This window comes from Nipponia nippon, unplaced genomic scaffold (genome assembly GCF_047370975.1).
Source record: "Nipponia nippon isolate SJK-2023a ecotype South Korea unplaced genomic scaffold, ASM4737097v1 scaffold_10, whole genome shotgun sequence".
NCBI classification, from domain to species: Eukaryota; Metazoa; Chordata; class Aves; order Pelecaniformes; family Threskiornithidae; genus Nipponia; species Nipponia nippon.
In genome coordinates this window covers 5,069,700-5,083,297 of record NW_028262291.1, presented here as the reverse complement: position 1 = coordinate 5,083,297, position 13,598 = coordinate 5,069,700, and the positions used below count along the sequence as shown (strand labels likewise).

The 13,598-nt window shown below is 38.2% G+C and overlaps 1 protein-coding gene across 9 annotated transcripts in view; it reads right to left on the bottom strand.

Annotated features, from left to right (window-relative positions):
• PRMT3 (protein arginine methyltransferase 3) overlaps nt 1-13,598 on the bottom strand; it is a 74,511-nt gene that overhangs the window by 22,601 nt on the left and 38,312 nt on the right. For 4 of the 9 annotated variants that reach the window (XR_015701206.1, XM_087743048.1, XM_087743027.1 and 1 more), the window contains exons 11-13: nt 11,503-11,581; nt 6,212-6,399; nt 2,164-2,250 (exon numbers count right to left, since the gene is read on the bottom strand). Coding sequence is in view for 5 of the 9 variants with exons in the window: in XM_087743048.1 (XP_087599174.1) it covers nt 2,164-2,250; nt 6,212-6,399; nt 11,503-11,581 (354 nt within the window). In the remaining 4 variants the exon portion in view is untranslated. Of the gene's footprint in view, nt 1-2,163; nt 2,251-3,244; nt 3,523-5,190; nt 5,335-6,211; nt 6,400-11,502; nt 11,582-13,598 lie in introns of those variants that run through there. The other 5 variants (XR_015701211.1, XR_015701212.1, XR_015701213.1 and 2 more) reach the window with 5 other exon arrangements.

Sequence of the window (13,598 nt, the reverse complement as noted above, 5' to 3'; positions counted from 1 at the left end):
TCTATGACAAAAAAACAGGAGATTTTTTTTTTTTGTGAATGCACAATAAAATATATAGATTTCCATTTAATAAAAAACAAGAGGTTACTGTATCTTTACTTAATTTGGTGATAATTGAGAAAATAACTATGAAGTATTTGTACATAGCTACTAACTCACACTAATAACAATACTTTAAATTATATACCTTCACTTTATAATTATATACTTCACTTTTTAACACCAACAAATTCTTATGCATCCTGTTATACAGCAAAAGCGGTGGTAAATGCAGCAGCACAAACTAACCCACAGGCCCATCCAAAACCAGCTAGTACGTTGCTTGACATAGGTATCCAAGATTTTGTTATCAGCTTAAGCGTCCACACTATACAGCAACATATTCTTTGTGTCCATATCAGAGGAAGCCTGCATCTCTTCATGCGAAAGACAAATAAACCAGTTGTAGCAGACTTATCACAATATATTTAAAATTAGCTACCCATTACCCCTTTGGACTTGATTCTGTGATGTGCTGCAACTTAAAGCTAAGGATGAAACTCCCTGCAGAAGTATCACAATACACTAGACTATGAAAATTTTAGTTTGTACTACAGATCTCAGAGCCTAATACAAACTTTTGTCAAATTTGATGGGGATATTTGAATAAATCGGTAGAAAGCATTTATAACTGATGTTGAATATAAAAGCATATTAATGCAATCATAAAACCCGTGAAAATTAGGTCATCCTGCATTTGCTTATCATTTAGCATTCAAAAACTCAATGCATTAATCTAAGCCACCACCAGGCTCTCATCTGTACCTCATCTTTATTCCAACTGCCCTGCCTAACAGTAACACTACAAAAATCCACCTATTTGATTCTTTCCTTCCTTATTCCAACAAAGAAAGCAAGCTGTGCATCATAACTAAGCCAAATCAAAAAGGTATCCTCAGATAGGTACCAATCTAAACACTTAAATATTCATGTTGGAATACCTAATTTGTTTTAGCTTTAAACACATTCATAACACCTTTATATCAGAAGTCACTCACACCCTTACACAAAATATGTTAAATAAAACTGTTTAGGTATCTTCCTTGACTTATACTTCCAAAAAGGAACACAAAACACGCAACGTAAACTGCATGGGCCCTTGCAGGAAAAAAACAGGGGACATTTTTCATTAATACAAAAATCAGTGTTTCTCCCTGTGTTTTCATAACTACCAGATACTGAATGACCAAGAAAAAAAGTTGCAAAATGAATGTGTATTTATGTAAATTCATACTGAACAATGTAGGCACAACTTCAAAGAAGTGTTTGAAGGATGCCCTAGCACTAAGTTTTCATTTAATTCTAAAGCTCAGAATGAAAGTTTTTTTCCTTCTTTTCTTTCTTTTCACATTGACTAGTGTTTGATAGACAAATAATACTCACTCGAGTGAGATCACAGACTCAGATTTGCTGAAGATTCTTCACTCCATTTAATGCAGCATAGTCTGTAATACTAAGATGAAGCAGCTTGTGTTTGCTGTAATTAGAACTCCCCTCCAATCAAATTCCACAGCCTTTCTAGAATTAGTGTTCTTTTGAATGTAAGTCATTATTAACTTACATAAAGTAAAAATACTAACTTGCATACAATGAAACAGATGCAATAAACCCCCTGGTTATCAGATTCAGATTCTAATGCTGTATTTGTTCCCCCTCAGCCTTCACATGTAGAGTTCATGAACTTCCCTGCTTGAGAAACTCTGTTTGCCATATAAGTTGCTCTATGTTTATTACATGAGCTATAGTCTACCTTTCCCATATCTATTTTGTTTTTCACTCTTTTTACTAAACTCAGAAAAGCTCTTCTGAGAATAGGGACTGCATCATTCTTGAGCACAGTGGTAACAACATGTCTGAACAGAAAACGGGCTAGAGAACAAAACAGAACGACCCCAATGTTAAGGCTCCTTATCATTCCCTTTCCTCATCTACCTATATTCTACCATAACACTATGACTGGAGTTTTACATCCATCTCTCTACAAAAAGGGCTCATTTGACACCTCTGTACTGCAGAAATGAATGTTTCAAGGCAAGGACTGATGATAAATGAAGCTTAATTAATGCATTGCCTATTAGTCCAATGTGATACTGACCATATATGAAGAAATGAAAATTGTCTTACCGTACACATTGTGCTCGTTGTAATGGTCAGGGTGAAATCCGAAGAGAATTCTAAGTCTGGAGTGGATGCAGTATTACAGTTGATATGCTGTTGAAAGGAATAATACAATTCTGTCAGTAACAGTGCTGAATTTAAATTAAGATCTTCCTTTGGATGAAGGCTGTTCGGTTGCTCCCATAAGACGACAGCTTTTCTAGGGCAATACTAATTCAGGTCTCCAAAAATGGGAAGAGAATTAAAAACCACCTAATCCTATTCGTACACTGACAAAACACCTAAAACCCCTCTTCCCCAAATGCCAAAATAAACAGACACTTTAACTAGTAGTGGTATGGAACTAGATATTAGCAGCTTACTCTGTTCAAGAAAGTTACTCTTGATGACAGCTGCCCATATTGCCGAGATTAAGCAGCTTTCACAGGCATCTTCACCTGTGTTGCTCCTTGTTCATGTAGCCATATGGTAAACTACAGTATGAAACTGGTATGGGTTAAAATCGGGCTTTTTTGATTTGCCAGGCTAGTTTTGTATTGCTCATAGAATAATTGAGATTGAAAGGGACCTCTGGAGAACACTTGGTCCAACCCCCTCCACAAAGCAGGGTCAACTATAGCAGGTTGCTCAGGACCACGCTCAGATGGCTTCTGAGTGTCTCCAAGGATGGGGACTCCACAATGCCTCTGGGCAACCTGTCCCACTGTTCAATTGCCCTCACAGTAAAAAACTGTTTCCTGACCTTTAAAGGCAACTGTCTGCAGTTCAACCCGTGCCCATTGCTTCTTGTCCTGCCCCTGACCACCACTCAGAAGACTCTGGCTCCACCTCCTTTACTCCCCACCACCACCAGGCATTTATACACACTCAGAACATCTCCCCCAAGCCTTCTCTTCTCCAGACAAAACCACCCCAGCCCCTTCAGCCTCTCCCTATATCACAGATGCTCCAGTCCCTTCATCCCCTTTGCAGTCCTCCACTGGACTCACTCCAGGACACTCATCTCACTCTTGCACTGGGGAACCCAGCCCTGGGCACAGCACGCCAGCGGTCATCTCCCTGGGGCTGAGTACAAGAGAAGATTCACCTCTCTTGACGTGCTGCTGACAGTCTTCTTCCCAATGCAGCTCAGGAGGCTGGCTGGCTGCCTTTGCCACAAGGGTGCGTGCTGCTGGCTCATGCTCAACTTGGTGTTGACCAGGACACCCGCATTCTTTCCTGCAAAGCTGCTTTCCAGCCAGCAGCCCCCAGTCTCTACTGGTGTAGGGGGTTATTCCTCCACTCCCAGCTGCAGGATTTTGCATTGCCCCGAGCCCTTTGTGCAGGACCCCCGTTGACCCATTTCTCCAGCCTGTGGAGGTCCTTCTGAACGGCAGCACAACCGCGTGGTGTATCAATACGTGAAATATCAACAACACAAAGAAGAAATAGCACACAGGGCAGAGAACCACTTTGCTATTGTGAAATTGACACAAAGCAACAGCATCCAGGATAACGATAACATTGTCAACTCAAACTGCAACTTGCATTTCAATATTCTAATTTTTATATATATAAAATCAGAGCTTTTAAAGAACAATAAGCTTCAGTTTTCAGTTGCTCATAAAAATTCCACCACATTTTTTCACTGTATGAAGTTCTTTAATTTACATACTCAGTTAAAATGCTTCATCGAAGAATGTCATATACTGCTGAAGTTAAATGTCATATACATTATTAATCAATACTTCTTGATGCTGCCTTGTCTTTCTTTATGGACTGTTTTGCTTCCTGAGAAGTTACATTATGAACTATACAAAACAAGCAGCAGCTAATCCGAGCAAACACACCAAAATATCTTCTATAGTAATCAGATGATAAATTGGAACATTTTTAAACTTTTCCTCAAAAATATACTCCATTTGTCCTGTGGAATAGCTATTGATTAAAACAATTTACCTATAACGCCACTGTTGCTCAACTCATTAATTTTACTGCTTTGTACTGTAACTCCAGCAAACAAGCTCATGCATTGACTTTAGGTTATTTTAAAAATCATGATTGCTACTAAGAGCAAATGAGTATAGAAGCATTAAGCATAACAGTTATGCGAAATGCCACATGATGACAAAATTTGCCAAGCACACACACCTGAGCTGGACAGTGACTGCTCATGACAGTATATATTAGAAAGGGACATGTACCATTACCAGTAAGGCATTTTGCTTCTAAAATGACAGCAGCTTATCAACTGCATTGAGCACATTTAACTATAGTTATTGTTATCAACACCCTCCAGGTTAAGGTGTTGTTTTAATTTATTTGCTCGCCTAACAAACTGATAGAGTTCAACTTACCCATGCAGCTGTTAATTTAGAGCACGTTATATGTTCTCTACTTATTTTCTGTATACCAAACTTGACCTATTTGCCAGAAGTATACAACTACACTCCCACTTGAACCAGAACATGCAAAATGTTACCAAAAAAATGGCAGGTGAGAACAGTGCCTATGCCTCACTCATTGCACAATCAAACCTGCGAGATGGCTAGCAATTACGGCCTCAGATTCTTCATCTCAGTACCCCTGTTTTGTGCACATTCATTCACTAAGGGGGAAATTTATCTTCCCTATAATGACACGTCTACAAAGTGTATTTCAACAACTGAGTTGATCACTGTACCCTCTCCTTACACTCGAGGGAAACAGACACGTAAGCCTCAAGTCACACAACTTATTATAGGTGTCCTTAGGAATTTTATTTCACTGACTCTAGAGGGAGTCTAGTCAACAAGCTCAGAGAATAAAATGTAAGACACATCTGCAATGACTTCATTGTCTACAAATAAAGAATCCTGAAGTAAAAAAGAAAAAAAAAGAAAGTAGAGATGCACAAGAAGGTCAAAGTAGTTATTCAAGTTAAAGAAATATCAGTCTCAGCACTTCCTACATTCAAATATCCAATTTAAAAACCTTAATACTTCTAAATCTTCTCTGTAATAAAATTATAAACAAGAAAAGCTTAACCAATAACTTGCATCAGGATATACTTACAACAAAACCGTACTTCACCTGTTACTGTTTTTGTGGGCAGGATGACAACTGACCACAGCAAGTAGTTTCTATGCTGGAAGAGACTGGAATTACTCTCAATCACCACGTCAAGTTCAGTGATGAATTATGTAAACCCATTTTCTTCTATATAAAATAGGATAGGAATGCATTCAAATAGAAATTACCTCTTTACAGAACAGGCAATTCCTACTGAAAGGCAGTAATACTACTGCCTTAAGTGTTTTACAATAGAAAAGTAACTATACAAACCATAATTAGAATATAATTGTGACAAAAAAAAATCTTGGTTTATAATAGTCCTTCTCTCAATTTGATCTGAACTGTTCAAATTATTACTAATGACAAAGTTCATCAGAATTTCAAACTAGTCAGTGTTCTGGAACTGTATCTGGTCACGTAGGTGTTCTCTCATATGAATCACTACCAACTTTGTTGCTACTCCTCATCACAAAGCTGCTATAAAAAAAGACAACACAGAAAAGTAAGCATAAAATTAATTCAATGAGTGCTGCAGAAACAACCGTTGCCTTTTCAGACAAGGTCATTCTGTTGAATGACGCTATGGGTGATAGTGAGTGATCCTCCAATGAAAGATCTTCCAAGCCAGCTAGCTTGACACAGAAATAGCTAAGAAGCCCCCCTGCAACTCAGTACACTGAGTGAGGTGAAGAGGGAAGCAGAGTAGAAAAAAAGACTCTGTATTTCAGGTTTGTTTGTTTTTTTTTTTATAGTTTAAATTTCAGTTGCACAACTTGTAACTTACTAAAACACAAGTAAATTTGGGTTTGGATAGATGAAAATGTAGAACAGAACAATCTAAATATGGGAAAATTAAGAGCTCAAGCTGCGTTAAAAAAAAAGGGCAATTAATACAAGTCTTACAGTCTTAACACCAAGAACCTTATTGCATTTGCATAATTTTGAAGATGACAAAGGGGGTGTGTGTGTGTTTTTTCCCCCCTCCTCCATAAAAAAAAGGAAAATTCAAGAAGTATGGTACCTTAATGACACTGGCTGTAGATACCAGTGTGTTTGGATCCAGCACCTCCACAACAGCTTCTGGAATTACAGCCTTCTTCATACAAGACATGTCAAAGCCATATACATCTTCCCAGAAAAGTAGCTTGTCCGCATGTTTATTCATATCCCCAACAGCTACTAGACTAATGGTGCAAATGTCAGGATAAACTGTAACAACAGAAACAGATCAGTGAAATTTTATTTTAGACAGGCACAAAGAGCACTTTTTTCTTTTCTCTTTAAATATTAACAACTCAAAAGAAGAAATAACTTTTTTCAGCTCTTGGACAAGACACTTTTTCTGCTACTTTATTTTCTGGAGTCCCATTTGTCCACAGGAGAGACTAGACATTGGAACTTAATTTTCCTAGACTACTCTGGTAACAGTATTTCCTGTTCATGACAGAATATCTTTGCAGTTGAATCCCACTGCCAGGCAATGACTGGAAACTTGACGTCTGAAGAAAATAATTTGGAACATCCTATCCTGGCTTCTATACAGAAACTGGCCTAAAATGTATTTAATAACTGTAGACAGACAACCAGAGGAAAATTCAGGTGAGAGCTTTGCAATAACAAGAAACCTCTGTGAAAAGACCTTATTTCCAGAAAAGAGCAAATATTCTTACTCAAGAGTTTTATTCCTTTTTCTTATCAGCTTTGGCTGGTACTTGCCTTACAGCCTAAAAAATTACTTCCGAGTACTGGAAAAGAATAACCACCCTTCTATCTGCATCTGAAGAGTATGGCAGTGACCCAACAGACAGAAGAGCACTCCCTCATCGATTCCCGCCCCTAGTTTTAGGATGACAGCTATCATTCTTACACTATCTTCACATTTATGCTTTCCCTTCTCCCACGAATATCTTCAGAACAAGTACCTATTTACAGCTTTTCCAAATAGTTGTGCAAGACTGACATTTGCCTTTTTAACAGCTGCCTACTGCCAAGAGACGGACTGGCTTTGCTATCTCTATCCACTACTGATTGGAAAAAGACACAAAAAACCCCTGTTATGAACATGGTTGTCTACAACGCTATCAAATAGTAAGAGAAGCTCCATTTATATTTAGCTAGGTTTCGTTCCACAAAGAAATTCCTATGTTTTGTTTTCAGAGTTTTAAAGCCTTTAAAGCCCCACACGTGAAATTCTTGATCTGGCTTCAGAGCAAAATGCCCGCTAATAAACACCTTATTTTATTTTCTTTTTTATTGATACATGAATGTGGCAATGTTAATAAAACTGAAGCTAAGTTTCTCTTTTCCTCCCCAAAATCTGGTGAACTGTAAAATTAATTCTGTCTTCAGCTCTGCTTGAAATTGCAGCTTATCAAAATGAGTATGGAGAAATCATTGGTATAGCATGTTAAGTCAGAAAAGCAGTATTTTTTTGCCTTGTAAAATACTGAAGGCGGAAACAGCAAATTGCAATTAGACCTTTTCTATCGTGATAGTAGATTCAGCCTAAAGGAATAATCTTATACATATTAATGATAAAGACGAGTCTTCTCTAAAGAAGCTTTTTTAATTTTTCATAGGAAGACATTGAAGTAAGCAACCACCTCTACATTTGGAATGACTGGTTTATACAAAACATGAAGCCGCTGTCATTTTTCTCACTTTCTGACTGTTTAAAACAGAATAAGTAAATAAATATCAGCAAGCTTAAACTGGAATCCCATTGGTAAGCTACCACCATGCATACTTTGCAGATGAGGAACTCAAAGCAGAAGGTTTCTCCAGGAACAGCCTACTATTAACTCAGCAGTAAAAAGGCAGGTTGATGAGAATCAAAACAAGAAGGCATTCAAACTGGCTTGTCTGAAACAAATCATCTGGTTCCAGCACACCTGACAGCTGTCACACACGCACAAAAACCACAAACATCTGGTGGTAGGAGTATTTGCAAGTAGTTTCTGGAGCCATCAATACGGGATTTCCATTTCTCAAAGCTTTCATAATGCTGTTTACCAGTGTGACAACCGTGTTATATTCGGCTTTACCTCCCAGCATTTCAAACCTTCAAGGGCCGCCGCTGATGCTTCAAAAATTAAAAGACAGCATGAAACAGACAACAAAAGCGACTACGGCCTTTGAGGCAATATTTTTCAGGGAAATACTCTTCGTAGGATGCAAGCGGCATGGTGAGAAGAGGGGTGAAGAGAGACTGAAAGTCCCTAGTTATAGAATACGCTTCCAGGAGCATGCCAGCGACACTGCAGACAAAAATGAAAGCCGCAGCAAAAAGTGATCAACTACTTCATAACCTTCCTTCCTCGGACTAGCCCACATTTCTGGGACATTCTGTTAACAGGAAAAAGTTTACCACATCTATCAAGCGTGAAATATTTCAGTGGGACCATAACCAGTTTTTATTAAATCTCTTCATCCACGCAGCAGATCCTTAAATCAGCAGTGGAACTCATGATCGATTATACAAAGTGCTTAAGAACAAGCGAAAATGTAAACACTAATGTTCTAATCCAGTCTGCATTTTTAGTTTAGCCTATCAATAGCAACAAAAAAGTAGACAACACCTGTTCAGACTTCACGAAGAAACCTGTGGTTCCACAGGCAAAAGACTACAGTGATACATAACTTCCAAATTTACAAACCCACCCATGTCCAGAAGCATATGCTATACTGAAGTTTGACTGGAAATCTAAGCATGTTATCTAAATATCAGCCTAAAGCATCTCAACACTGGCGAGTTTTGTAAATGTTTAAAAGCATCTGCTTAAAATTGCATTTGCCATTTCACCCATTATCCTCAATCCCCCTGGAAATCCTCTGCTCTTTCTGCAACCCTGTAACACTTCCCTGTGCAATCCTGACAGACTTGTCATTTTTTTCTGATTAACGCCATAATTTAATAATTATTCCTTCTCACAGGTGAAATGAACAAAATGCTGATTGGACAAGAGCACATACTCCTCAGTGCTCTCACAGATTCATCATTTTGACCATCTGTGTCCTTCTCGACTCAGTGCCCAGAAGTCATCTGTCACTAGGAACAGCTCACGTGATGAACCGAATATGATGGGAAATCCTTTATCCCTTAGCAATGCCTCACAAACTTCAGGACGCTGAAGGGTAAGGCAGCAACCCTCCAGATATACGGAAATAATTCCAAGGGAATACCATCATGATTTTGATGTGAACAAGCAAACAGTGTTACAATTTGAATGCTGCCTGCCTTACACCCCTCACCAACATGCACTGCACTCAAGTGGATGCAAAAATCTACACTCAGGCAAGTAACAGCTCTAAAGAGCAAACAGATGGGTCCTAGGCAGCAAGAATTTTATGTTCCCAAATAAAGCTATTATATACTGTACCCATTACCCTAGAGAGTTTGGCATAATCCACTTCAGCATGCCAATAGGCTAAATTGAAGTAACGACGATATGACTGACTGAACACAAGTCTAGAAATTTGGATTCTATTCCCGGCTCAATCACGGAAAGGTTTGGCCAAATCGCAGCTGCTTCTATTGCTTTTTTCAGCTTTCAAACAGTCCCTGTAATAATGATCTTGGGCTCAATAGTACAAAGCGGCTTGAGACAAAATTAAGCTTTATGGCAGATTCAGGAGTTTCCCTGGTAAGACTTCACCTCAAAATGAGCTCTTAGATTTGGCTCATCTGAATTTGGATGTGCCCGCAGTTCTGCTGCTATTCATCTACGCTGCAGAAGAGCCTGTCTTGCTAAGCTGATTCGTGAGAAAGTTGCTCAGCAATCTCAGGCACAGCCATTTACCTGCTATACCAGCTGGCAGAAGAGCAGTAATTTTAAGTATCTTAAGGAAACGTCGTTCCATTTAAAGTCTGGCCATACCAACTGGCGACCATACAATACTGTATGCTTTGTGAAGAGTCAAATAAGGGCCCAAGATCATTCTCAGACCACAATGGATAAGTGTACTGAAGAGCCAGCATAGCCTGTCTCTCAAAGGAAATTCTGGGAGGCGCAAGCCACTAGCAAACTTACCAACAATACAAATAGAGAACAAGATGCTACCGCAGTTTCAATAGAGGTCAAAAATTCCCGGCCCTTTTCAGAAGGCTTTGGAAGTAGTAGCTAAACATAAAATGATTCCTTACAATTTTATGGGATGTCCTCAAATTTAACTATATTGCAATGTAAAGTTATCAGCATATATCGATACAGAGCACACCACAACTGTGTTCCAGATCTGGCTGGACTATTCTACATTACTGAAAACAAAAAAGCTTTTATTCTGTCACGTTGTTCAATGGCTTCTAAATGTTTTAACACATGAACAGTAATCTCTTGCTTGTATATTCAGCTTTGTGACCAAATGTTGAACAACTGCATAAACCCTCTTTTTTCTGCTGCACTCTAGCATACAAAAGCTCACTGCAATCACAGGGAAGCACTGCAGCGAGCACTGTTACATAGTCATTAATCCAATCATTAAGTCAGTGTAGTGAAACTAACTATGTGCATGGTTAGCACAAAAGGGGGAAAAAAACCCCAGACGGATGACTACGATTGAAAAGGTCAATACGAAATACAATACTGACAAAGGAATTAAGCGCAAGGAATAAAGCATATGCAGAACTTGTGCAAAAAACTGCATCACATGAGGAATAAATATTTACAGGCGTTTAAACACTGCTTAAAATGACACTAAGCTACTTAAAAGGATAAAAGAACTCTATTTCAAAATAAAACCTTTTTGTTCTGTCACTTCCTTACCCTCCAACCAGGAAGAAAAAGGGTATATTCCCACCAGGATAGAATATGCTGAACTGAAACAATGTAAATCCATTAGTTATTTCAAGTGGCTTCTTGTGTTTGAGACCATGTCCTCCCCACGCAACTTCCCTCCTCCAGGAAAATACGCGATCGACTTCTCCTCTAATTCATTGTAGCTTACTCAAACAGTAACACATCTTACAGAATAAAACTTGTTTTCCTCTGTTCATAGTTATGCAGAAACTGGGATTTCAAGAGGGGAAAACAAATGCCCACATGTGTGGGAAAAAAGTAGGGAGGAAAAATTTAGACTGTACTTAAGAATAAATAACCCCTCTATTCTTAAAAACACCATTAATTTGAGACCTTGATACCCCATCTAATGTCTTCTATTACCCATACAGTAAATTAATGCCTTGAAGCTCATACTAATGGAAACATTCTTCATTTACACTGGCAACTTTCTCACCCATGCATAGCTTATTCCGAGTCTGAGTTCATTTAGTTTCCCCCCAGAGCTACATTTATTAAAAGCATTATGCATACCAACCTGAGCCTCCCTCTGCCAGGTACTTGTCCTTTGCATAGATGACCGAATCCAGCATTGACTCAAAGAGAAGGAAGTAACCCTGTTTATAGAAAAGGGAAAGAATTTAGAAATCATTATGCTTCTTATGGAGCATATTTAATCAATCTACAGATAGACAACACAGTTTAAAAACTTTATATACCCATACACCTCAATAAGAGCCAGAACCCAGTAAATTTCTCAGCAATAGCATTGCAACTTCAAAACTTCAGTTACATAAAGCATCATCTTTCATTCCCCAGACTGCAAATATCTAGCACCTACTAAATTAATAAACTATAGGCAATAAATATCCAATCTACACAAACAATTACCTGATAGAGTCCTACAGCATCAAAAGAAATCAAATGCAACTCAAACCCGTGAAAAGCTGTATATATTGATTTTATAGTAATAACTCTGGCATGCCATACAAAAAAAAAAAGCAAAACCAACAAAACACCAAGAAAATACCTTCCCAAGTAGAACTGCAAGTAGAATGCATTTTTGCTACTTCCCATTGGCAACTTCGTGGTGCCCTGTACCAACTTGGGCAATGCTTACAAAGACAGGTGGAAATAAGTCATATACCAAAGAGATGGGTTCTCTGGATGTTCTACACCAGTTAGCAGCACCTGAACTTAAAACATTCTCAGGATAAAAATGGCTACAACTAAATTTGAGTAGTTTTTTTGGCGTTGGGATTAATTTTATAGCAGGTTAATCATACCACTATAGTTGTTTAGAATAACTTATTGTAAACTTAATCGAGTCAGACTTTTTTTGAAACAGAAAAAACCCACTTCTTTAATTAAATATTTCTGAAATATAAGTCATAGCAGTATTTCATACAATTAGCATTTTATACATAAAAGTAGTTGAGAAACCTGAGATGTTAAGTAAAATGCCAATTTCCAAGAGATATATAGCCCTTTGTTTTCCAAATGATTTACTGATTTTACACCCTGCCTATCTTCCAAGTTTGAGTATCACCCTTATTCTTACTGCTGAATACTATAACACAATTTCATCCACATACACATTCTTATGACATCAAATCAGTTCAGACAAATCATACCGGCATACATTTTGGATACATCCTAATTCTCATTTTGATTTTTTTTTTCTTCATCTTTCCTACACTTCCATATTTCTACAATCATAGACTTTATTTTATTTTTTGAAGTCATCCGTCCACACAACCGAAGACAGACAGCATTGCATGGGAACTGCACTGCTAAGATACCAAGTTTATTTCATGTTTATGCCATCTTGGCTGTTTATTTTGCCTACAGCTCTTAGAACAAAAAACACTGCAAGTTCAGAATTGCTTATAAATGTCACCATCTATACTGCAGCCTTCAGAACTAAAAACTAAACTAGAAAACCAGAAAGTTGAAGCATGACGTATTTGTATTCAACAAAAGCATAGCTTGAAAACAGTGGAAATGCCCTTTTCTCAACCGGTTTCTTCTGGTAACAGCACAGCGCTCTACTGGACACTTTTCTTCCAAATGTTGCCTCTTCTTCCACTTTACTGCCTAGCTTTTATGAAGGCCTTAGAATAAGTCCCAGAATGAAGACTACTGCTTTGTGAGCAATATGATTTTTAGTAAGCTTTGCAAAATGGTTGAAAAGGCCAGGAGCTCCAACTGCATCAGGCAGAGATGATTTTGTGCCTACAGCAAGCCAAAAGCACAGAATAGAACCCGACTTTTCTTTTTTTCATCCTTACTCTTGCAGTTTTAAAAACAGAGTATGTTTAGTTCATAAAAATTCTTTTCAGATGCTTTTAACTGAAAAGGAGTTGTTTTCACAGTATTTTAAATGTGACCTCTAGGACATATCTTAAGACTAGTTACCAGCAAGAGTCAGTAAGCTACAAAGTGACATTTTTAGAGATCAGCTCTTCACTTATTTCTTCCTGCCTAAAATGCCCAACGCCTACAATGTCTGCCTAACAAGTGCAAGAAGCAGAGCTGGAAGACACACCTTCTCATGAGAAATACAGTGAAATTCTCCCCGTCCTTTCCCTGACCTTTCCACTCTGGCACCGTTGGTTCTCCCCCCACTCCCAG